The following is a 25,942-nucleotide window of genomic DNA, read 5'->3' as shown; positions in this document are numbered from 1 at the left end:
CATCCAATTCTGGGAGGCCGGAATTGACTACAGTGATTTCTGTGACCTTGGGCTCTGGGTGCCCCAGAATCTCTGGTCCTGGTTCTGGTTTTTGAACTCTGGAAGAGTCCCCGGTTCTGATTTTTTAACTCTGCGTGTCTAGGGTTCCTGATTCTGTTCTCTTTTTGAACTCTGAGGGTCTAGAGTTCCTGGCTCTGTCTGTTTTTTGGACTCTGGGTGTCTGATGAGGACATCTTCTGGACTCTGTCACTACTGCAGGATGCTGGAGGATGGAGCCCCTGGTTTCTGTTTAATTTGAAATATGTACAAAGAAGACAAAAAAAATGTCCTTCAGAGTTTAAACTTTACAAAGTGCAAAAGACTGTAATAACCTCTAAGTGCATGTGTGCATGCATGGGAACCTTAGAGGCCTGCATCTAAGGATCAGTTTTTGGCTCCACGGAGAAAGCTAAAGAGTCTGAGTGGGCCCCAACTGTGGCTCTGTGGTGACCTCATATGGCCTAACGACAGTATCAGGCTAGTTCCGCTGAGTTGGAATAGTTTTGATCTGAGTCTGGGGTTATACCAAACTGTCTGTGTCGAGAGGAACCAACGTCCCCTTAAGGGGAGTGGGCAGGAAGGCATCTGAGAGTTCCCAATATGGGACTCCCCTCCCCTTGTCTGTCTTTTTAAATAACTACAATCATTTATCTACCTCAGTGTCTCATCTCCCTCATTTGTTGCTTGGGCTGGTCTCCCCAAGCGTGTCTTTTCTGTCAGAAGGAGGTTAAGTGTTGTTCCATGAAAAACTTGTCTCCCTCAGTACTTCCCATAATGGGTTCTGCCTCTTCTCGAACCTCTACACTTCTCCAGTACGTGTTGAATAATTTTATCTTGCGTTTTTCAGGAGAGTACAGAGTCTGCCTTACAAAAGACAGGCTCTGAACTCTCTGTGAAGTGTAATGGCCAAAGTTTGGAATGGGATGGCCCCCAGCTGGGTCACTGGATTCTAAAATGGTACAGGCAGCATGGGAAGTTATCAGAACATCTGGGCACCCTGATCAGTTTCCCATATTGACCAATGGCTGGACTTAGTCCAGAATCCCCCTCTTGGCTACAATCCTGCACTGCTTACAATCACTCATCCAGGGTCCTTCTAAGCCAAATCTCTCCTTTGCCCAAACCCTCAGTTCCCTCCCTTCCTCCTGTGTTGCCCACTTCAGAAGAAGAAGACAGTTCACTTCTATTGCCTCCACCTTACAATCCTCCACTGCCCACACCTTCACCTCCCTTCGGATCCCCTTCTATCTCTTCAGCTTTGTCCCCTGTGGCCTCTCGTCCACTACCAACCCCTGAACAGCCAGCTTCCACAGATCCTTAGCCCACAGCCTCTAGGTTGCAGCCCCAGGCAGAGGAGGTCGCTCCGCTGCTTCCCCTAAAAGAGGCACCGCCCCAACCAGGCAGCAGGCAAGCTGGCCCGTTTATGGCCTATATTCCCTTTTCTACTTCTGACCTGTACCACTGGAAACATCAAAACCCACCATTTTCTGAGATATCCCAGGGCCTGACTGCACTGGTGGAGTCTGTGTTTCAAACTCACTGACCCACTTGGAATGACTGCCAGCAGCTTCTTCTAACCCTCCATACCGCTGAGGAAAGGGACCACATTTGTAGGGAGGCTAGAAAGGTTTTTCTCACCTCAGCAGGTAGGCCAGAAGAGGAGGCCCAGAACCATTTAAAGGAGATTTTCCCCTCTACTCAGCCAAATTGGGACCCAAACACTGCAAGAGCTTTGGATGAGTTTCACCAGTATCTTCTAGCAGGTATTAAGGGAGCCACTCGAAAGCCCATGAATTTGTCTAAGATATTGGAAGTTGTCCAGGGGCCTGATGAGTCTCCTGGAACATTTGTAGAGTGCCTCCAGTAAGCTTATCAAACTTATACACCATTTGATCCAGTGGCTACCGAAAATAGCAGTGCTATTAACTTAGCATTTGTGGTCCAAGCAGCCCCAGATATTTGTAGAAAGTTGCAAAATCTTGAGGGATTTGTTGGAATGAACATTTCCCAGCCCCCAGACATAGCCCCCAAAAATTATGACAATCAAGAACAAGAAAAACAGATTGCTTTGGCAGGTGAAAAGGCCTCACAAAGACAGGCAAAAATCACAGTAGCTGCAATTCGGGAAACAAAACTACAGCCCTCTGTAGAAAAGTTATAGTGGCGAAAGGCCCAAGTCAAAAACCTCAGACCCCCACAAGAAAAAGGGGAAAATGCCTTTACTACAGAATCAGTGTGCCTACTGCAAAAAATCGGAACACTGGAAGAAGAAATGTCCAAAAAGGTTGGAAGGGAAAGTTCTCACTCTTCTGGAAGCCAGAGAGTTGGAGGAGGACTGAGGGGCTGTGGCTCCCTGCCCCTGAGCCCCTGGGAGCCAAGGTTACTGCTACAGTGGGGGGCCAGCAGTACATTTCCTAGTGAACACTGGAGCAGAGCATTCTGTATTACAAGCCCCTTTTGGGTAGCAGCTACAACCGAAAGATTGCCGTGCAGGGTGCCACAGGACCTATTCAGGAATATCCATTTACCCATCCTCGGGAAGTAAATTTGGGTCAAAAGAGAGTAACCCATATGTTTCTTGTAATGCCAGAATGCCCTTTCCCCCTCCTCAGATGAGACCTACTCCATAAGTTACAGGTATCTATCTCCTTCTTAGCAGATCAAGCCCACCTCATAATGGGGACCACAACACCTCCCACTGCTCAGCTCCTACTAACTGCCGCTTTGTCAGAGGAGGACCTCTTAATCCCCTCTTTGCAATTGGTGGAAAATGAGTTTAACCCCCTCCTACAGAATCTACAAACTCTTTTCCCCTGAGTCTGGGCAGAGTCAAATCCTCCCAGACTGGCGAAACACCACCCACAAGTAGTTGTAGAACTTCTGGCCACTGCTCAGCCGGTTCAGGTAAAACAATATCCTGTAAGCCAGGAGGCTTGAGAGGGAATCAACCCTTACATTCAATGGCTATTACAGGCCCATATACTCACGCCTTGCCAGTCTGCCTGTAACACTCCATTTTTGCCAGTCCAAAAGTCTGGGACAAATGATTACCAGAAAGTACAGGATTTGTGAGAAGTCAATAAGCAGACAGTCACAGTCCATCCAACTGTCCCCAGTCTATATACTCTTCTTAGCCTGCTCCCATTGGAACATACTGTATACACAGTCTTTAATTTAAAGGACGCCTTCTTTGCCATCCTTCTGCCCCCCCACCCCCTGCAAAGCCAGGCAATTTGTGCTTCTGAATGGACAGATCCTGGTTTGGGTGATACCATCCAGCTGACTTGGACTCCATTGTCCCAGGGGTTCAACAACTCCTCCATTATTTTCGGGGAGGCCCTCCAACAGGACTTAACACCCTTCTGGGCCCTATCCTGACTGTACTTTGCTTCAGTATGTAGATGATTTTTTATTGGCTACCAAAACTACTGACAGCTACCTGCAATGTACTAAAGACTTGCTTTACCTCCTTCAGGAGCTTGGGAATTGGGTCTCGGCCAAAAAGGCCCAACTTTGTCTTTCCAAGGTTTCTTACCTGGTGTACAAAATAAATGGAGAAAAACAGGCACTTGCCAATGCTCGAAAAGAAGCAATCCTGCATGTCCCCACTCCTACCACCAACAGACAGGTACGTGAAGTTTTGGGGCCACGGGATATTGCCGCCTGTGGATACCGGGTTTTGCAGAAATTGCCAAGCCTCTGTACATGGCTAGAGGTGGGAATGGCTCACTGGTTTGAACTGACACGGAAAAGCAAGCTTTCCAAAATCTAAAAAAGGCACTGACTGAGGCCCCTGCTATAGCCGTCCCAAATATCTCAAAACCATTTCACCTGTTTGTTCAAGAACAGGGGTCGCTGAGAGGTTACTCACTCAAACCCTGGGGCCATGGAGCTTCCCAGTGGCCTATTTGTCCAAGAGGCTTGATCCTGTGGCCCCTGGATGGCCAAGCTGTCTGCAAGCCATGGCAGCAACTTCAAGTCTAGTTCAGGAAGCTGACAAATTAACTATGGGTCAGAACTTAACCCTTACGGCTCCTCATGCTGTTGAGACATTGTGGCGCACTGCCTCTGGAAAGTGGATGTCAAATGCCTTGCATACTACAATACCAAAGCCTGCTGTTAGATCAGCCGCATTTAACTTTCTCCCCTGCCAGATGATTACATCCAGCCACTCTTTTACCTGATCCAGACCTGACCACACCAGTCTGATTGCCAGGAATTGTTGCCAACTCTGAAGACTGGCTGCCCGGACATCCAGCATGCCCCCGTGGAGAAGGTTGATGCTACCGTGTTTACTGACGGCAGTAGTTTCAACAAACAGGGAGTGCAAAAGCCTGGGGCGGCCATCACCATGGAAAGGGACATTGTGTGGGCCCAGGCTCTGCCAGACAAACCGTCAGCGCAAAAGGCTGAGTTAAATTGCTCTCACTCAGGCCCTCCAATGGTGTAAGAATAAACACATCAACATTTACACTGACAGAAGGTATGCCTTTGCAACTGTGCACATTCATGGAGCTATTTACCAAGAGCGTGGGCTTCTCACCTCGGCTGGAAAAACGATCAAAAACAGACATCCTGGCCTTCCTCGAGGCCATTTTGGTCCCCCTGCAGGTGGCTGTAATCCACTGCAAAGGACATTAAAAGGAAAATACAGCTGCTGCCTGAGGGAACCAAAGGGCTGACTGCTGCCCAAGAGGCAGCCCAACTTCCAGTTACCCCTTTAACTCTATTACCCACTGTATCTTTCCCACAGGCTGAATTACCCAATCATCCAGTCTACTCTCTGGAAGAAAAAAAACAAGCATCGGATCTTCAGGCCAGTAAAAACTGGGACAGACAGTGGGTTCTCCCAGATTCAAGAATTTTCTTGCCCAGACCCTTAGAGAGGCCTTGGTTGGTCGCCTCCATTCTTCCACTCATCTAGGGGGAATAAAACCGGACCAGATTCTAAGAAGCCAGTTTAAAATTTCCCACCTTCAAGATTTGACTAACCTCGCAGCTTCCCAATGCACAGCATGTGCACAGGTAAAGGCCAGACAAGGCCCAAAACCTGGACTGGACTGCCATCTTTGAGGATGTAGCCCACGAGAATGATGGGAAATAGACTTCACTGAAATAAAGCCACACCAGGCGGGATATAAGTATCTCCTGGTGATGGAAGACACTTTCTGGATGGACTGAGGCATTTGCCACCAGAAATGAGAATGCCTTTACAGTGGTTAAATTCTTCCTCAATGAGATCATCCCTCCACATGGGCTGCCGTTCGCCATAGGGTCTGATAATGGGCCAACCTTCACCTCATCCATAGCTCAATCAGTCAGCAAGGCATTGAACATTCAATGGAAGCTCCATTGTGCGTGTCAGTCCCAGAGCTCTGGACAGGTAGAATGTATGAATCAGACCTTAAAAAGTACTCTTAGAAACTTACTCTTGGAAACCGGTGAGGGTTGGGCAAATCTCCTTCCTTTAGCCCTCCTTAGAGTAAGATGCACTTCCTATAAAGCTGGGTTCTCTCCTTTTGAAATCATGTATGGAAGGGCACCTCCTATACCACTCACGTTAAAGGATGCCCTTTTGGCAGAAATATCCCCAGCAAATCTCTTACAGTACTTACAGTCTCTCCAACAGATTCAAGACATAATCCAGCCACTTGTTTGGGAGCAAACTCTTATACAGTTCCTGATCTGACGGCCCTGCCACCCCTTCCGTCCTGGTGACCTGGTGTATGTCTAAAAGTTCCAAAAGGAAGAACTTACCTCTGCCTGGAAAGGGCCTCACACTGTCCCCCTCACCATCCTGACAGCTCTGAAGGTTGATGGTATTCCTGCTTGGATCCACTACTCATGCATCAAGAAGGCCAGTAAACATCCAGAAGAAACATGGGTCTCACAGCCTGGTGTTGCGTCTAAGTCAGGTAGGACCCCCCCAGATAATTCCTATTATCCTCTTCTCTGTCTGTTTCCTCCAGTCATGCCCTCTGCCCCCATCTACTCTTTTCTCCTGATTTTAGAAATGGGTACATGATTGCAAATACCTCCTGGGAAGAAGGTACTTTTAATCGGGTTCTTCTTAAGTTTGGTATGTATGCTTTGTTTCCAATTTCTTACTCCCCAAGTTGGGATTTAACACATGAGGAAAAGCTCCATCTTCCTCTTGGTGGTCTCAACTTTGCTGAAGGATTTGGACACAGGTACACTGGATGTGGATAATCCGGTGAGGCTGAACAAAGGCTTTAGTCAATTGACTTCTGCATGTGTCCAAGAGACCATAAAGACGTTGAATGCCAACAAAGTAACGAATTCTTCTGCCCTTACTGGTCTTGTGTTACTCTGTCCTCCACTCTCTCCATTGCCCATGGGTCTCGCCCTTGGCAGTGTTGTAAGGGGAACTGCAACCCTATTGTCTTAACCACACATGGCCCCATTTTGGCTCATTGGTATTATGGCATGTCCTGGGGATTTAGATTGTATATGACAGGTTTTGACCTTGGATCCATGTTCACCATCCAAAAATAGCTTCTAGTCCCCTTGCACTCACCTAAGCCAATCAGTCCCCTAACTTATCTGGGTGACCCTATGTATTGTCTACACCCTAACCAAGTCAGCTTGGTCAGTTCACCAGAATCAGCTAGTTCAACAGCCTCGTTGCCAGTCCTAGCTCCAAAGAGAGCATCTCCAACCCAGCCTAATGTCCATACTAAATGGAGTGTGTCTCCTCCTTAATAATACCCAGTCTCAATTGGCTCAGGATTGCTGGCTGTGTCTGAAGGCAAAACCTCCATACTATATTGAAGTAGAAGTTGTGGCCCCTTTCAACTCTGGTCCTCTGACCTGCTAGATGCTCCCCTGTTCCCTTATGCTAGGGGACGTTGCTGGAAATGCCACCTGCTTAATTAGCAATGGGTATAAACTGTCGAATTCTCCTTTTCAGGCTACCTGTAACCAGTCTCTACTTACTACCTTAAACACTGCAGTCTCCTACAGTGCATCCAACAATACCTGACTGGCCTCCACTTCAGGCCTCATTGGCTGCGTCAATGAGACTGAACCTGGACCTGTCCTATGTGTGTTGGTTCACGTGCTTCCCCAGGTCTCTGTGTACAGTGGACCAGAAGGAAGACAGTTTCTTGCTTCTCTGGGGCTACACTCCAGGTTTCATCGAGGTGTCCCCCACATTGTGTCCGTCCCACCTGGTCTCAGCATAGCTGGATCAGCAGCCATTGGCACTGCAGCCCTGGTCTGGGGAGAAACTGGACTAAGGTCCCTAACTCAACAAGTAGACTCTGATTTAAGAAACATCCAATGTCCCATAAAGATGTTACATGCCCAAGTAGAATCCTTAGCTGAGGTAGTTCTCCAAAATCACCAAGGATTATACTTAGTATTCCTTTCCCAAGGAGGTTTATGTGCAGCATTGGGAGAAAGCTGTTGTGTTTATGCTACTAACTCTGGAGTGATAAAAGACACCCTCCAAAAGGTCCAGTAAAATTTAGATAGACACCAATGAGAATGTCATATAGTTCCAAAACATGTTTAACTGGAGCCCATGGTAACTACCTTAGGAATTGGGCTAGGAAGACCTCTTCTTCTCCTGTTAGGCTGAATCTTTGGACCCTGCCTATTAAACTGGCCCCTTACTTCTATAAGGCAGTGCATAAATTCTGTTAAACTCATGTATCTCAGGATCCCCTATAACCCCCTTGTTATAACTGAAGAGTCAATGCTTTCACTCCCCCAAAACACAAGTGGGGAATGTAATAACTTACCCTGAGCTAATATAACTGACTCCATCTTAGCTATAAACTCCAACCCGGCTTCCCCCTCCTGACCACAGCCCCTTTGGGTGCATAACTGGGTCATGCTGCACTTAGAAGCACTGAAGCATACTGTTCTTAATACTTGTAACCATTGTACTGCATCCTGCTTGGCATGCCTTCCCCCTGCTATTATAAGAAAAAATGTTTCCCTTTGATCATTGTGTGAGAAGAACCTGATCACTCCCATTTCCTTTGATCATTGAATTGTATGGAAACCACCTATGCCCGCAGCCCCTTCCTCTAACCTGCTTTTCTGCTTCTGTAAAATTCTGCTTCAGTTAGGTACCCCCTCCCCTACTTAAAATAAGGTAAAAGGTAATCAAGCTCCTTCCTTGGTGCTGAGAGAACTTTGATCATTAGCCATCTCTTGGTCACCAGCTAATTAAAAGGACTCATAACTTGGAACTCAGTGTGTGGCACATTCCTTTTAACTCACTCGGATATAACAAAACTGCTGAGAAAAGACAGAAGGGTGCTGATCTAAGCCACAGCTGCTTCTTGCCCCTAATTCCAGATCCCCAAAATTGTGCAGGAGCAGGAGAAACACATCAAAAAATGAAACAGATTTGTTCTTATTTAATTTACTGCCATGGTAGACGCCAAGTAGAGCAACCCAAAGCTCCTTTGGATAGTGAAGTTATGAAAACATAAAAAGCTTATTTTTCTTCTAAATCTTTCACCTCAGGACACCTAGAGATTTATGATATTTATCATATGCTGGGGAAAATAATATTTAAATAAAAAGTGATCCTTGTAGATAGGGCACCTTGGTTCAAACAGATTCTCTGAACGATGATAAGGATTCACTGCTAGAAATCTTACTGATGTATCTGCTACACACCAATATTAAAACATGTTCACAAAGAAGGCAGATTTAACAGTGAATGAAAAGATGTGTACATTTATTTTGAAAACTATACCATATTCATCTAAAGCATTGATTAAATTGTTGATAAGCTTTATCATGTATTACTTAGGTTCATATACCTAGAGACATTTCCCTTGAGTTTATTTATCATAGTAAATATAGCAAGGCATGTGTATTTTTACACCTTATTGAAGATGTATTTCCTCATCAAAACCATTTCTGAGGTAATGTCTGCCATGTTAACTCATGATTAGCCACACCAATGAGGAGGAATAATAGCTCAGAACAATCAGTGTGGCGATTTCCAGACCAACTGATTGTCAGTATTGGCGTGATTTACTTCATTTTGCAGCAGATTTATCACCATCAAGAATGGTTTTTACTTAAGCTTATTTGAAAACATTTTATTTCCCCAAAACTCTTAATGTTTTAGTGGTAAAAAAACAAACTGGAAAAATTATTGATTAAAAGAAACAAATGAGATGAAAACTATGTCACAGTTAAACCAAAAGGTAGATTGGATGCATATGAACAATCAGTTGATTTTACCTAGAAGCAAGTTTGCAAGTGCAAATGTGTCTGTCCATATGTAAGTATGTAATCTACATGTTTATGTATGTATTTATTTGTGTGCATATGTATGCATACGTATACAAAGGAATTTTGTGCTGAGTAGTTATACCCTTCATATTATAAAATATTAATTAACATTGTGATTAGTGGTATTTTAATTTCAGCATGCTTTATGGTACATTCTATGAAAATGGAAGTAAAAGATAACCTTAAATGGATATACGAATCCTTTAAAAAGTATTAACTAACAGTATAAAAATATAATGACAAGGTAACTTTTTCTTCACTTTTTTAAGGAAACATGCAAACTTCTTGCAAGGAAATTGGACAAAAAAAAACTTATATTGTTATAATATGGATGTCCATAATTCAGTGAAAAACATGGCAAATTAAAAATTATAAACACTCATGAAAAGCCTTTTAAATGATTTCATGTTCAACACACCATTCAGCTTTTGAAAATGTTACTGGAAAAAGGGTCTGTCATCAGAAATAAACAGGAAACTAGAAATGGACATGTCTCAAGTCTTTTCTGTCTAGCTGATACACACTTTCTTACTCAGAGCTAGATGGAAATAGGATTATTTTGCTCACTTCTCACCGTGATCTAAAACTGCGTTGGTTAATTTGACCCAAAGCCAAAAACAAATACACACCTCCATCTAATTTTTGTTCTATTTTTATTTTTTTGATACAAAACTTTCTTACATGTTTATTAACTATACATGTTCAATAACTCAAAACTCCAGATCTGATAGTCTACAAAATATTATTTTAACATATAGAAATAAAACACACTTCATTTCTAATGTTTATTCAAGTAAATGCGTATTTTAAAAGCATAAACTTAAAAATATCATCAGTATGCCATTATTTCTTGTTAGTGTTATCATAGGTGTGGTAATATTGCAGAGCAACTAGGAAACAGGAATGGGGGTTCAGACTGACTGAACTGAAATCCCTACACTGCCATACTGTGGGACTATAACCTGAGCAGAAGCTTAACTTCTTTCAGTATCTTAACTTTCTAATCTACCTTGCAAGGTTATAATGATTAAATTAATTGATATATATCAACACTTGCAGTAGTGACTCAAAATAGGACATTCTTCATAAATATTAGATAACATGTCATAAGCTTATCCTTGCCTGATAAATACAATATTTTTAAGTTACTAGGTTAAAAACCTCTCTGAAAATTAAAGCAAATCAATCTTGTATCATTAATTGTTCGGAAGACTCTCATATAGTATTCTCTTTTAAAGAGAGATAAACTGAAATTCAACACATTGTCATGCACGCACAAAAGAAAAATGAAAGCATCTTTATTATAACGGATGCACCAAGTATGACAAATTTCATAGATAACACCCATTTTTCAAGGTTTATGATTCCATCATAAAAATTCATTTCCCAAGAAAGCCAGAGAATAACATCTCTGTCTGCATGTCATTATCTGTTTTATTGCCTGTGTTTTAGAGCACTGGCTTGACTTATTAGTGACTAATTCAAAATTAATTCTTTTAGAATTTTAAAATACAGATCCCAGCTGGGCGTGTTTGCACATGCCTGTAATCCCAGCAGTTTGGGAGGCTGAGGTGAGCAGATGACAAAGTCAGGAGTTCAAGACTAGTATGGCCAACATAGTGAAACCCTGTCTCTACTAAAAATACAAAAAAATTAGCCAGGTGTGGTGGTATGTGCCTGTAAGCCCAGCTACTCGGGAGGCTGAGGCAGGAGAATCACTTAAACCAAGAAGATGGAGGTTGCAGTGAGCTGAGATTGCACCATTGCACTACAGCCTGGCAACAGAGCAAGACTCCGTCTCAAGAAAAAAAAAAAGAAGAAAGAAGAAAGACAGAAAGAAAGAGAAAGCAAGAAAGGAAAAGAAAGAAAGAAAGAGAAAGAAAGAAAGGAAAAGAAAGAAAGAAGAAAGAAGAAAAGAAAGAAAGAAGGAAAAGAAAAAAAAGCAAGCAAATACCAAAAACACCCTGGATAGCAATAGTGAAATCATATGAAATATACAGGGGAAAAAAGCTAATTCTAAGAAGATACTAGATGTGAATGACTGTTTCAGACTCCATGTAAATACCAATGTTGATGACAGTCTATGTCTAGGTACACACAGATTGTTTCCCACTCATACACATTGGTTGTTGTAGCATTCATCCCAAACATGAAGTAAAAATCTGGTAGTATAGTAAAATAATTTAAGCTCCTTTAAATAATATATTATTTCTTCATCAACCAATCACTTACTGAAACACTCTTACAAAGACTTCTATCTTTAAGTCAGCCTACTTCAGAGAATATTATCTTTTGCACGGTTACTATACAGTCTATATAAAGAAGATTTTTTTTCTACTTTGCACAGACTATAAAAAGTTACATAAAGAAACTTTACAAGTAAGGTATTTTTAAGCGTGAAATTTAGTGAACAAATTTCTTTAGTTGTTTATGTCACTATGATTGCTTGGGGTTTGAGGTGTCCATTCTCATTCCACATGTATAAGTATTTTCATTCTCATCCATATTTCTGTTTTCCTCTTAAAGGTAAGTTAATCAGAACTGCAAGCTGTTTGAAGAGGTGGGGAAGATCTAATTTTGTATAACACTCTTCCTTTTTGGTCTTGTTAGGACACCAGCTGAGTCTAATTACCAATTTACTCATTTTAAATGAAACATTTTATTAATTGGAAGAGAGGCCAAAAAGCCATTTGTTTTAAAAGTTTGCACAAATAAATATATTGCCCAGTGAATGTACTTGATAACTGGATGAAGTGACTTATATCTACTGATAAAAATAAACATGGTAAAGTTCAGAAGCCCAAAACAGTAATCTAAAACATGTATCTAAAAATAAAAGACATGCTGACATAATCATAACCAATTAGCTTATGTCTAAAAATATGCTGAAATGGAAGAAATTATTGCATAAATTTTTCCATTACTGCAAGTTCTTCCATTTAGTGTTTTCAAGTTTAACTATACAATAAATATCATTTCTAAAACTACAGGATTATGAACATGAAAATATTTTTATTTTAAAACAGATTCTTACCCTGATCGAAGGATTTTCCCGGACTCCAAGTTCGGAAATAATCATCCTAAGGGGGAAAATAATGTGAATTGAGTGTATATGAGTAATTAAAATGCAAGGGTACATATAAAATCTAAAATAAATTATGAAACACAGAAGATGTATACAAACCTCTACTTCCTGCAATGGCAAGCAGCGAATTATAAAATAAATAAATAAATAAAAATAAAAAAAGAAACAAGAGAAAAAGAATAGTTACCAAAGGGAACACACTGTTTGCAAGTTACAGAAATGTCTTTCAATAAATGTGTTCATCTTCATTTTAAGTCAAGGTTACTATAACAATTTAACTATTTTGTTTGCCACTTCTCCTAAATATTACAACACAATGCTTTCAATTACAATTCAGCACATAATATAACATGAAGATAATTACCCTATGCTAATAGACAATTAAGTATCTTACCACTTTCCAATTATACAACTTCATTTCCCCCTCATACAACAGTAAATGGAACTATTCATATAGCAGAGAAACTACCAAGTAATTCTGCAATAGCCCATAGAGTATAAATATGGTTTATGCAAATCATTCTCTTGTTAATTGAATATCTAAGTTCATCAAAATACAACCTAGAGGTTGAAAAAAAATGCACACCTAATTAAGTCTGGCCTAAAGTTTAATTCACTAATATGGAAAAGAATCAATGCAATATATTTCTGATATACTTAGAAAATATGACATTACAGCACAAACGTAGGGAAACATAAACTGAAAAGAATTTTTTAAAGTACAGATAGGGACATCCAAGATGGTGGAATAGGAACATCTCTGGAGTCCAGTACTCAGCGAGAACAATGCAGAGGGTGAGTGATCACTGCATTTCCAGACAAGTTTTTACTGCCCACAGAACAGGAGACTTCCAGGCCAAAAAGCGTCACTAGTTTCCAGCACAGCAGTTTCAGCCAGTGCCACAAGTTACTGCACAAAATCTCACACAAATCTAAGAGGCAGTTTCAACTGGTGCCTGGAATGGCTGGGAGACAGAGCCGCCCATTCAACTGAAAAAGAAAGGGCTGAAAACGGGGGGCCAGGTAATCTGGCTTGGTGAGTCCCACCCCTGCCAAGACCAACAATCTGAAATGCTTAGGATTAACAGTTAGGCAGCAAGTGCGGCTGGACCCATGAAGGTCCAGCTTGTTGGGGGTAAGGCGTCAGCTATTACCAAGGCACTCCACCATTACTGAGGCAGTCCATTGTTACTGAGGCAGTTCTAACTGTACCTCTAGGAAGTTTACACAGCAGCTGGGCAGAGCCCGTGGCAGCTTAGCAATGCCTCTGCTGGCAGACTGTGACTACGATACTTCCTCGCTGGGCACAGCATCTCTGAAAAAAGGCAGCAGCACATCAGAAACTTATAAATAAAGCCCTATCTTCCCAGGACAGAGATCCAGGGAAAAGATGCAGTTATGAGTTCCACTGCAGCAGACTTAAACATACCTTCCCAGCACCTCTGAAAAAAAGAACAGAGCTTCCAGCACAGAACTTGAGTTCCTATAACAGACAGACTGTCTCCTCAAGCAGCTACCCAAGCCCTGGATATCCAAGGAGTAACCTAATAAAGGAGAGCTCAGGCTGATATCTGGCAGGTACCCTTCTGGGACAAAGATAAGAAGAATGTGGCAGCAACCCTTACTGTTCTTCAGCCCCCATGAGTGATCCACAGGCAAGCAGGGTCTGGAGTGGACCTCTAGCAGTCTTGCAGCAGAGGGGCCTGTTAGAATGACAACTAAAAACCAGAAAGACATAGCTTCAACATCAACAACAACAAAAAAAACACCAACTCCGAGACCCCATCCGAAAGTCACCAACTACAAAGACCACAGGTAAATCCACAAAGATAGAAAGAAATCAGCACAAAAAGGATGAAAACATCAAAAACTAGTAACACTTCTCCTCTTACTAAAGATCACAATGCCTCACCACAAAGGGAACAAAACTGGATGGAGAATGAGTCTGATGAATTGACAGAAACACACTTCAGAAGGTGGGTAATAAAAAACTTCACCGAGTTATAACAACATGTTCTAACCCAATGCAAGGTAACTAAGAACCTTGGAAAAAGGTTAGACGAAATGCTAATGAGAATAAACAGCTTAGAGAACAATATATAAATGATTTAATGGAACTGAAAAATGCAACAATAGAACTTCGCGAAGCACACACAATATTCAATAGGTGAATCAACCAAGCAGAAGAAAGGACATCAGAGATTGAAGATAAACTCAAGGAAATGAAATTAGAAGGCAAGACTAGAGAAAAAACAGTGAAAAGAAATAAGCAAAGCCTCCAAGAAATATGGGATTATATGAAAGAATCAAATCTATGTTTGATAGGTGTACCTGAATGTGACAGAGAGAATGAATCCAAGCTGGAAAACACTCTTCAGGATATTATCCAGAAGAACTTCCCCAACCTACCAAGGCAGGCAAACATTTAAGTCCAGGAATCACAGAGAGCACCACAAAGATATTCTTCAAGAAGAGCAACCCCAACGCACATAATCATCAGATTCACCAGGGTTGAAATGAAAGAAAAAATGCTAAGGGCAGCCAGAGGGAAAGGTCTGATGGGCTTACCAACAAATCAAATTCACACAAAACAATATTAACCTTAAATGTAAATGGGCTAAATGCCCTAATCAAAAGACACAGACTGGCAAATTGGATAAAAAGTCAAGACCCATCAGTGTGCTGTATTCAGGAAACCCATCTGATATGCAACGACACAGGCTCAAAATAAAGGGATGGAGGAAGATTTACCAAGCAAATGGAGATGAAAAAGAGGAGGAGTTGTAATCCTAATCTCTGATAAAATGGACTTTAAACCAACAAAGATCAAAAGAGACAATGAAGGGCATCACAAAATGTTAAAAGGATCAATGCAATAAGAAGAGTCAACAGTCTTAAATATATATGCATCCAATATAGGAGCACCCAGATACATAAAGCAAGTTCTTTTTTTTAAATATATATTTTACTGCATTTTAGGTTTTGGGGTACATGTGAAGAATATGCAATATTGTTGCATAGGTACATACATGGCAATGTGGTTTGCTGCCTTCCTCCCCAATACCTATATCTGACATTTCTCCCCATGTTCTTAATGACCTACAAAGAGACATAAACTCCCACACCATAATAGTGGGAGAATGTAACACTCCACTATCATTATTAGACAGATCGACCAGACAGAAAATTAATAAGGATATCCAGGACTTCATTGCAGATCTGGACCAAGGGAATGTAATAGACATCTACAGAACTCTTCACCCCACATCCACAGAATATACATTCTTCTCAGCATGACATCACACCTACTCTAAAATTAACAACATAATTGGAACTAAATAAATCCTTAGCATATACAAAAGAACAGAAATCATAACAAACAGTTTCTCAGATCACAGTGCAATCAAATTAGAACTCAGGATTAAGAAGGTAACTCAGAACCGCACAACTTCTGGAAACTGAACAACTCGCTCCTGAATGTCAACTGGATAAACAATGAAATGAAGGCAGAAATAAAGATGTTCTTTGGAACCAACAAGAACAAAGCTGCAATGTCCCAGAATCTCCGGTACACATTTAAAGCAGTGTCTAGAGGGAAATTTGTAACAATATATGCCCATATGAGAAGCAAGGAAAGATATAAAATTGACACTCTATCATCAAAATTGAAAGAGTTAGAGGAGCAATATCAACAAAACTCAAAAGCTAGCAGAAAATAGGAAAGAACTCAGATCAGAGCAGAACTGAAGAAGACAGAGACATAAAAAACCTTTCAAAAAAATCAATGTATCCTGAAGTTGGTTTTTTGAAAAGATCAACAAAATAGACCACTAGCCAGATTAATAAAAAAAGAAAACAGAGAAGAATCAAACAGATACAACGAAAAATGATAAAGGGGATATCACCACTGATTCCACAGAAATACAAACTACCATCAGATATTACTACAAATAATTCTATGTAAATAAACCAGTAAATGTGGAAGAAATGGATAAATTCCTGAACACTTGCACCCTCCCAAGTCTAAACCAGGAAGAAGTTGAAACCCTGAATACACCAAGAAGAAGGGCTGTAGTTGAGGTGGCAATTAATAGCCTACCACCCAAAAAAAGCCCAGGTCCAGATGGGTTCACAGCCGAATTCTACCAGACATACAAAAAGGAGCTGGTACCATTCCTTCTGAAACTATTCCAAACAATCCCAAAAGAGGAATTCCTTTCCAAATCATTTTATGAGACAAACATCATCCTGATACCAAAACCTAGCAGGGACTCAACAAGAAAAGAAAACTTCAGGCCAAAATCCATGAGGAACATACATGCAAATATCTTCAGCAAAATACTGACAAAGCAATAGCAATAGCATATCAAAAAGCTTATTTATCGTGATCAAGTAGGCTTCACTCTGGGGATGCAAGGCTGGTTCAACATATGCAAGTCCATAAACACAATCCACCAGATAAACAGAACCAAAGACAAAAATGACATGATCACTTCAATAAATGCAGAGAAGGCCTCCTACAAAATTCCACAGGCCTTTTTGACTAAAACTCTCAATAAACCAGTTATTGATGGAACATGTCTCAAAATAATAAAAGCTATTTATGACAAACTCACAGCCAATATCATACTGAATGGGTAAAAACAGGACACAGTCCATTTGAAATCTGGCACTAGACAAGGATACCCTCTCTCCTGACTCCTATTCTATATAGTATTGGAGGTTCCAGCCAGAGCAATCAGGCAAGAAAAAGAAATAAAGGGTACTGAATTAGGAGAGGAGGAATTCAAATTGTCTCTATTTGCAGACAACATGATTGTATATTTAGAAGATCCATAATCTCAAACCAAAATCTCCTTAAAGTGATAAGCAACTTCAGCAAAGTCTCAGGATACAAAATCAATGTGCAAAAATCACAAGCATTCCTATACACCAATAACAGACCAAAAGAGAGCCAAACCAAGAGCGAACTCCCATTCACAATTGCTACAAAGAGAATACAATACCTAGGAATACAATTAACAAAGAGGGAAAGGATCTCTTCAATGAGAACTACAAACCACTGCTGAAGGAAATAAGAGGACACAAACAGATGGAAAACCATTCCATGCTCATGGTTAGGAAGAATGAATATTGTGAAAATAGCCATACTGCCCAAAGTAATTTATAGACTTGATGCTACCCACATCAAGCTACCAATGACTTTCTTCACAGAACTGGAAAAAAAAACACCTGAAACCAAAAGAGAGCCTGCATAACCAAGACAATTCTAAGCAAAAAGGAACAAAGCTGGAGTCATCACACTACTTGACTTCAAACTATACTATTAGGCTACAGTAATCAAAACAGCATGATACTGGTACCAAAACAGAGATATAGACGAATGAAACAGAACAGAGGCCTCGGAAGCAACACCACACATCTACATCTGATCTCTGACAACATGACAAAAACAAGCAATAGGGAAAGGATTCCCTGTTTAATAAATGGTGTTGAGAAAACTGGATAGCCATGTACAGAAAAGAGAAACTAAATCCATTCCTGACAGCTTACACTAAAATTAACTCCAGAAGGATTAAAGACTTAAACATAAGACCTGGCACCATAAAAACTGTAGAAGAAAATCTAGGCAAAGCCATTCAGGACACAGGCATAGGCAAGGACTTCATGACTAAAATACCAAAAGCATTGGCAACAAAAGCCAAAAGAGACAAATGGGATTTAATTAAACACCACAGCTTCTATACAGCAAAAGATACAATCATTAGAGTGAACTGACATGGAACAGAATGGGAAAAAAGTTTTGCAATCTACCCATCTGACAAAGGGCTAATAGCCAGAATCTACAAAGAATTAAAACCGATTTACAAGAAAAAAACAAACCCATTGAAAAGTGGTTGAAGGACATGAACAGATACTTTTCAAAAGAAGACATATATGAGTCCAACAAACATATGAAAAATGCTCATCATCACTGGTCATTAGGGAAATGCAAGTCAAATCCACACTGAGATACCATCTCACAACAGTTCGAATGGTGATCTTTAAAAAATCTGGAGAAAATAGACACTGCAGAGGATGTGGAGAAATAGGAACACTTTTACACTGTTGGTGGGAGTGTAAATTAGTTTAACCATTGTGGAAGACAGTATAGCGATTTCTCAAGGACCTAGAAATGGAAATTCCATTTGCCCCAGCAATCCCATTACTCGATATATATCCAAAGGATTATAAATCATTCTATTATAAAGACACATGCATATGTGTGTTCACTGTGGAACTGTCTACAATAGCAGATACCTGGAAGCAAGCCGGATGCCCATCAATGATAGACTGGACAAGAAAAATGTGGCACATATACACCATGGAATACTATGCAGCTATAAAAAAGGATGTTTGTGTCCTTTCTGGGGACATGGATTAATCTGGAAACCATCATTCTTAGCAAACTGACGCAAGAAGAGAAAATCAAACACTGCATGTTCTCACTCATAGGCAGGTGTTGAAAAATGAGAACACATGGACACAGGGAGGGGAGCCTCACACACTGGGGTCTGTTTGGGGGGAGCTAGGGGAGGGACAGCAGTACGTGGTGAAGTTGGGGAGGGATAACATGGGAGGAAATGCCAGATAGAGGTGACGGGGGATGGAGGCAGCAAACAGCAAACCACATTGCCATTATGTACCTATGCAACAATCCTGCGTGATCTGTACATGTATCCCAGAACCTAAAGTACAATTAAAAAAAAAAAGTAAGGCCAAATGGACTACGTATGTTTACCATTTTTTACCACTCTAACAGTCTTATAGAAGTAGCTCATTAATACCATATTTTATGGTAAATAAGAAGATGTTACTCTTGAAATCAAGGCACTGTTTTCACTATGGTAACCTGCCAGAGGTGGGTGGCTTATCACAGTGAAGCTGTCACATTTCCTAGCTCTATACTATCAGACCCACTCAACTCAGATGATCGGAAAGCTATAGAACCTACGGAATTTAACAGGGCTAAGCAGAGATTCTTTCTCTTTGTGTAAACTTAAGGGGTATAAATGCAGTTTTGTTACATGAATATCACACATGGATGAAGTCTCAGCTTTTAGTGTAAACATCACCTGAATAGCGCACACTGTTCCCATCAAGTAATTTCTCACCCCTCACACCCTCCCACCCTTCCAACTATCTTATTTGTATTATTTCACACTCTATGTCTAAGTGCACACATTATTTAGCTTCTACTTGTAAGTAAGAACATGAGGTATTTGACATTCTCTTTCTGAGTCGTTCCACTTAATGGCCTCCAGTTCTACCTATTTGAGGCAAAAGACATAATTTCATTCCTTTTTATGGTTGAACAGTATTCAATTTTCTTTATCCAATCTTCTGTTAATGGGCAGTTAGACTGAATCCAGAACATCTACTCTTCTGAATAGTGCTGTGATAAACATACAAGTGCAGTTATCCCTTTTATATAATGACTTATTTTCCTTTTTAAAATCGTTCTAACCTCTTTGTTAGTGTCTCCACTGTATAAGGAAGAAAATGTAGCACTGATTTTAATCATAGAAATAAATACAATCCTTTATTTATGAAAATTTTGTCTCAAAAGTTTTTTAACAGTTCATCACTACCTTCTGTAATCCCACCTCACCAACTTCAAATTAAAAAAAAAAATGACAAGACATCACTGTAGTTGATATATTTGTATACAGACAGGGTTCTATTAAGAGTAGGGCAAATTATAGAAATCTACACCCCCAGGTTTTGCAATAAATTTTTTAAGATTAGATTAAGGAAGGATAATGCCATTGGATAATTAAATAAACACTCATTATGTATTGTCTTAAAAATATTTTAAATACAATTATAGCATGATACAATTCTTGGAAGATTAGACTTTCAAATTAAATTACTCCCCTCAAGTCTCAAAACTTGAGCTAAGCATCATTACATACTCATCTAATATCTGTTATTTTTGAAAATGTGTCTTATTATTTGAGGATGATGACTATTATTCGTTTCAAGCATGGGGAGGAATTGGGCAGCTACAGGTTTAGGTCTCTCCTGAAGCTGAAAAGAAAGCTCAACGTGCACACATGAGTGATGGATGAGTGATGGATTTTGAGACAGGCAAACCAGAATTTTAAGTCTGGCTCTACCATTCGCTAGTTGCATCACTTTAGAAAAGATGATGGCCTAGACTCTCCTCAGATCCCTGTGACTAAAGTTGGAACAATAATCTCTACCTATTTCAGAGGGGGTATATTGGGGTTAGTTATCAAATGTGTAAAATGCCAGCACAGTATCTGAACTAGAGGAGGTGCTAAATCTTGTTTTTATATTAATTACTGTGATTTAAACATTCCATATTGTATACATATTAAAACACCACACTGTACTCCATAGATGTATAAAATTATGATTTGATAATTTAAAATATTAATGAATTTTAAAAAGGGCAGCTTTCTATAAAACTAATTTGCCTATTATCTTTTGAGTAGTCTAATAAACAGTATCATTTGTTTTGTGATTTTTAAATTATACTTTAAGTTCTGAGGTACATGTGCAGATCCTATAGGATTGTTGCATAGGCACACACATGCCATGGCGGTTTGCTGCTTCCATCTCCCCCGTCACCTACATCAGGCATTTCTCCCATGTTATCTCTCCCCAACGTCTCCACCCACTGCTGTCCCTCCCCACCTCACAACAGACACCAGTGTGTGGTGTTCCCCTCCCTGTGCCCATGTAATCGTAATAGCTACTTATAAGGGTCAAGTTTATGTCTATCAGTGCCTTTAGGTAACACCATGGACAAGCTTACCAAATCCTTTCTTTTCCTGGCTTCTTACAAACAACCATAAACTTCTCCTACTATTTTCAAATTCAATGTCTAAACTGACACTCTCCAAAGAAAACAACAACAACAACAACAACAAAAACAGTCAAATGAAGCAAATTAGTGAATGCCTACATTTATTGCTACAGTAAACGCAAGAAGGCAAATGTTTTTGCTATCATCTCAGACTATTCTGACATGGTACGGCTACCGGTGCCAACACCCAAAATGATGTGGCTAAGTTTTTATTATGACAGTGACTCCATTCATATAAACATCACAGAGCACAAGAAGGTGAAAAAGGTGTAGAACTAATTGTCAGTGTTAGCACTGAAGTCAGATCATGTCAAAGGGGTGTGTTTCACACAACACACGGCATTTGCAACACTGAACACCTGTATAGATGAGCAGGAATTAGGGAATGCATACTTAAAAAGAACATAATTTTAAAATTTGATCTCAATCACATTTGATGATCTTCCTTCAGAATAATATGGTCAAGTTTGGTTCGTTTGGGACCACAGCTATTTAAAAATCCACAATCAGAACTGTAAAACATGAACTTGGTTCTCTTGGTTATGTGAAGGGCAAGCCTGAAGTCTGGCCACTGTGAGGATCAAACAAATATATAATGGAAATGCAAAGTCGTTCCACTACTAAGCCAATTTTAGACATATTCTTTGTGTTCTCACATCATTAGACTTGTTTACAAGAAATAAAAAAAAAAAAAAACAGTTTCACCTCATTAAATCTTAGGAATTTTGCCAGGGTAAGAAATAAAAGTACTTTCACATAAATGTTCATTCAGGCTCAATTTCATTTGTTTCAAAAGCTTTGTGTGAATATTAGTCATTCTCAGGCTTCAATTTTGATGCAAAGTAAGTCAACCAGGGATTTAGAAAGCAACTACAAGAAATGCCCTGAACTGGAGAAATTCTGGGTTTAAATGACTGAAACCAATCCTGAGTGTTTCAAGAGGCAAAGTTGGATTTTTGCCACACACGTTCAAAAACGCATGCTAGTAAGTTACAGAGACCATTCAAATTTAATATTACACCACTGCCAATGTCTTGTACTTATAGAAATAATACTGTAAGTTTTCCATAAAATAAAGTCTACCTAAAAATTGGATTCATGTATTTTATTATTTAAACTATTTTCCTGTGATTCTAATGCTGTATCTTTTTCTCTAATTTTAAATATATATATGCACTTTATTGAAAACACTTATGTGTTGTACAGCATAGTTTCTCAGCCTTGGTATTACTGATATTTTGAACCAGATAATTCTTTGTTGTGTCAGGGGTGGGACGACTTTCCTCTACACTGCTCGCTATTTAGCAGTGTCCCCTGCTTCTAGGCATGAGATACCAGTGTGGATACTCTCTGACAGTGGGACAAAAGAGAAGTGTGACAAGCTATTGCCAAATGTCCTCCGGAAGAAAAATCACTCATTTGAGGACTGCTGATGCAGAGTTTTTGGTAAATAAAGACAAATGAATCAAAATATCTTATAATAAAATACTGCTACGAGTAACAGATTTTCTTCACAAATGTTTTACAATATTGACAGCATATTAAACATTCCACTTTAAATGTAGAAGTTTGTGTAATATTTTATTAAGAACATTTTACAACTGTATGGGTTTTTTCTTCAAAATATTTAATAGCTACATAATACCCTTTGGTATGAATTTACCATCACTTATTTAGCCATGCTCTCATATGTCTATGACTTTATATTGCTAATAATATTTAGCTAGAATAAATAACATACAAATATATCTGACTAAATTTCTACTTTCTTATAAATAAAAAATAAAACTGTAAGTTCAGAAAGGTCATCAGTGTATATAAACCCCACACCCAGCATGAAGAAACTGGTTTCGTTTCCCAATAAGCTTACAACCAAGTCTTTGTACAGTTGAAGTGGGTCAGAAGGACGACTTTACATGGAAAAGTCAACTGCTTGGTTCATTTGTGTCCACACAGTGACATCTGCACTGATAAACTCTCCCATGGTCTGGAGGAATAATTGAGATTGGCGCAGAACTAGGTCAGAGATTGCTTAAACATCCTCATAGATTTTGATACAGAATCAATTGGGAATAGGGGAGTCTTGATGCCCAAAAGCTCCATAAATGCCTACAGATAAACATAAAAAGTAATCCTCAGGCATTATGGTAGCCATTATTAAGCCATTTAAGCCACCCCAGCGGCTATGAAGCGCTGTTTCGGCAATAAAATCTTACTAAAATCTATGTTTGAACAGAAATGCTAACAAAGCATCCCACTTTTAAATATTAGTAAACAGAGACACGACTGACGTCTACTGAACAAAATTTTGTCGTAAATTCCCACTACTATTTTGCAATTTATATTAACTGCTCCAAAGTTTTTTTTGTTTGTTTGTTTTGTTTTTTTTTAACCATAGGAAAAAAGATCACATCATTATAAAGTGAGACACAGAGGATAATACTTTTGAAGGCACATTTCAAATACAAAATGAATGTCAAAATGATGATTATCAATGGTAGCTATTTCTGATAAAATATGTTCATATTCTAAGCAAGTAGGACAATCCAGTTCTGTGTGGGGGAATATTCTGATCAATCTACATCAAAACAGTTTAGCTAATAATGTTTCCATAGTATTTCACTTTCTTACCTGAAGTCTGATGTCAAACTCTCTAGGATTTCATATAAGACTTCTGTATACAATCATCCATTTGAAATACATACAAATCAACTTTAGATTCAGCTATGGTACTACTAACTATATTTATTGACACTATATTATTATTTCTTTTATACTTTAAATATGTGCAGTTTATTGTATATAAGTCATACTACAATAAAGTCGTAACAACAACAACAAAAAAACTCATTTGAAGTTCTATGTTGCCAAGCTTCACTGTACACTCCTGAATGAGAATAAAAGGGGTAAATATAGTCTTGGCATTATTACAAAAACAGCTATGATCTTGCTGACCCCGTGAAAAAGTCTCAGGGACCCACTATGGGTCCACAAATCATACACTGACACTATATTATTACAGTGAACATCTTAGCAGTACTATTGTAAAAGGCTGTCTCCTTTTTGGGTATAGTGTAGAATTGACCTTTACATGGAAAAGTCAACTGCCTGGCTCATTTGTGTCCACACAGTGACATCTGCACTGATAAACTCTCCCACGGTCTGAAGGAATAATTCATTCCCTGTTACCCATCAGTTCATCTGAATCCAAACGTACTTTCCTGACTAACTGCTCAGTCTTGATGCATTGGCTTTGATTAAGTCTTGCTTGAAAGCAACGACCATCACTGTTGAATTCTTTTTCCCCAATCCAGCAAGTGGAAAAATGGGTCCTAGTCTCACATTCCACCCAAACAGGACATAATTACAAACACAACAAAAATTGCAGAAAGTGTTTTGTGCCCCTAGTCTTCTCCAGGAAAGAAAAGATTGGGCCAGAAGTCCCACAGTGAAAGATCTTACTTTTCACAAGAAGAAGGTCAAAAAGCAAAATATTCATATTTGGGGGAAGTATAAATGAAAGAGACAGCCTTGATTTTTAACCTTTCTACAACCTTTTTATTTTTATTCAAATCTCCACAATCAAAGCAAAGTTTTGTTAGGGTCACAGCAAGGCAAGCCCATAGACCCCCTCCCCATTCTACCCTGCAAAGCCAAGCTTATAACAAAAACAGCCTCAAGCCTTGTGAACAGCACACCTAGGTTCCATGATGCAGTCATACCCGGCTCTTGAACCCTGGATGCTGACCCAATTAAGCAGAACGTCCGCCCCTGAGAACCAAGATGCAGTTTTTCTTAGAATAGCACCCAGCTACCTACCCACTATATAATTCCCATAGTCTGTAAGCCAGGCTGCTGCCTTCACTGCCTGTGATGAGGCGGCCCGCCTAGCAAGCTGAAATAAACTTGCTAAACCTGATCCTGGGTCTGCGTCCATCCTTTTGGTCAACCTCACACGTTTAATATGCTACTGTTCCACTTAACTGACAAACACTTTGTTAATCTTTATATATCTACACAGAAGTATAAATAATACAATGATTTTGTAACTCTATGCTAAGGAGTTCAGAGGGAAATTTTCTGTGATTTTTGTATTTTGTGATTATAAGCCCCCAAACCTTCTCAAACAAAACTTTAGAATTTTCCTATTATAATTAACTTTTGTTGCTTGCTATATTTTGACAGCTCAGCTAAATCATAAGGCATTGCTAGTTCTAAAGCTAAAAAATAGCAATGGAAATCTGTTTTTTTCTGAAATGTGTTCTAGATTATGGCATATATATGATCTCATTTACACGTCTCATCCTATTATGGGAAGAATGGCTAGCATAATAGTTAAGCCAATAAATTTCACAAAAGAGGAAACTTTCCTGTGTAGAAATACTTAAGGCATGATTTGATCACGAGATAGATTAGGTAAAGCTTTGTCTGGGTATAAAGGAATTATCTATATGAGACAAACTATCTATTTCAAGCCCCCAAGTGTCATATTTATTACCCAAATAGCACTCATTTTTCCATGTTGTGGCCTAGAATCCTGAAAGAATTCATTTATAACACTTTGGTGAGCCCTTTATTTTTTACAGACCATTTTATGCTCCCTGACTCACCACAGATTAAAAACATAAATAAAATCCATTGTGTTAAAAAAGACAGTG

General features: G+C 39.5%; 1 protein-coding gene across 2 annotated transcripts in view; it reads right to left on the bottom strand.

Annotated features, from left to right (window-relative positions):
• Positions 1-25,942, bottom strand: part of SPOCK3 (SPARC (osteonectin), cwcv and kazal like domains proteoglycan 3) — a 563,457-nt gene that overhangs the window by 349,464 nt on the left and 188,051 nt on the right. For both annotated transcript variants that reach the window (XM_039479200.2, XM_074397009.1), the window contains exon 3: positions 12,359-12,404. In XM_039479200.2, coding sequence (XP_039335134.1) covers positions 12,359-12,404 — 46 coding nt within the window. The remainder of the gene's footprint in view (positions 1-12,358; positions 12,405-25,942) is intronic.

Source organism: Saimiri boliviensis, chromosome 3 (assembly GCF_048565385.1).
Source record: "Saimiri boliviensis isolate mSaiBol1 chromosome 3, mSaiBol1.pri, whole genome shotgun sequence".
In the NCBI taxonomy this organism is placed as follows: Eukaryota; Metazoa; Chordata; class Mammalia; order Primates; family Cebidae; genus Saimiri; species Saimiri boliviensis.
This window is presented reverse-complemented; position numbering and strand designations above follow the sequence as displayed.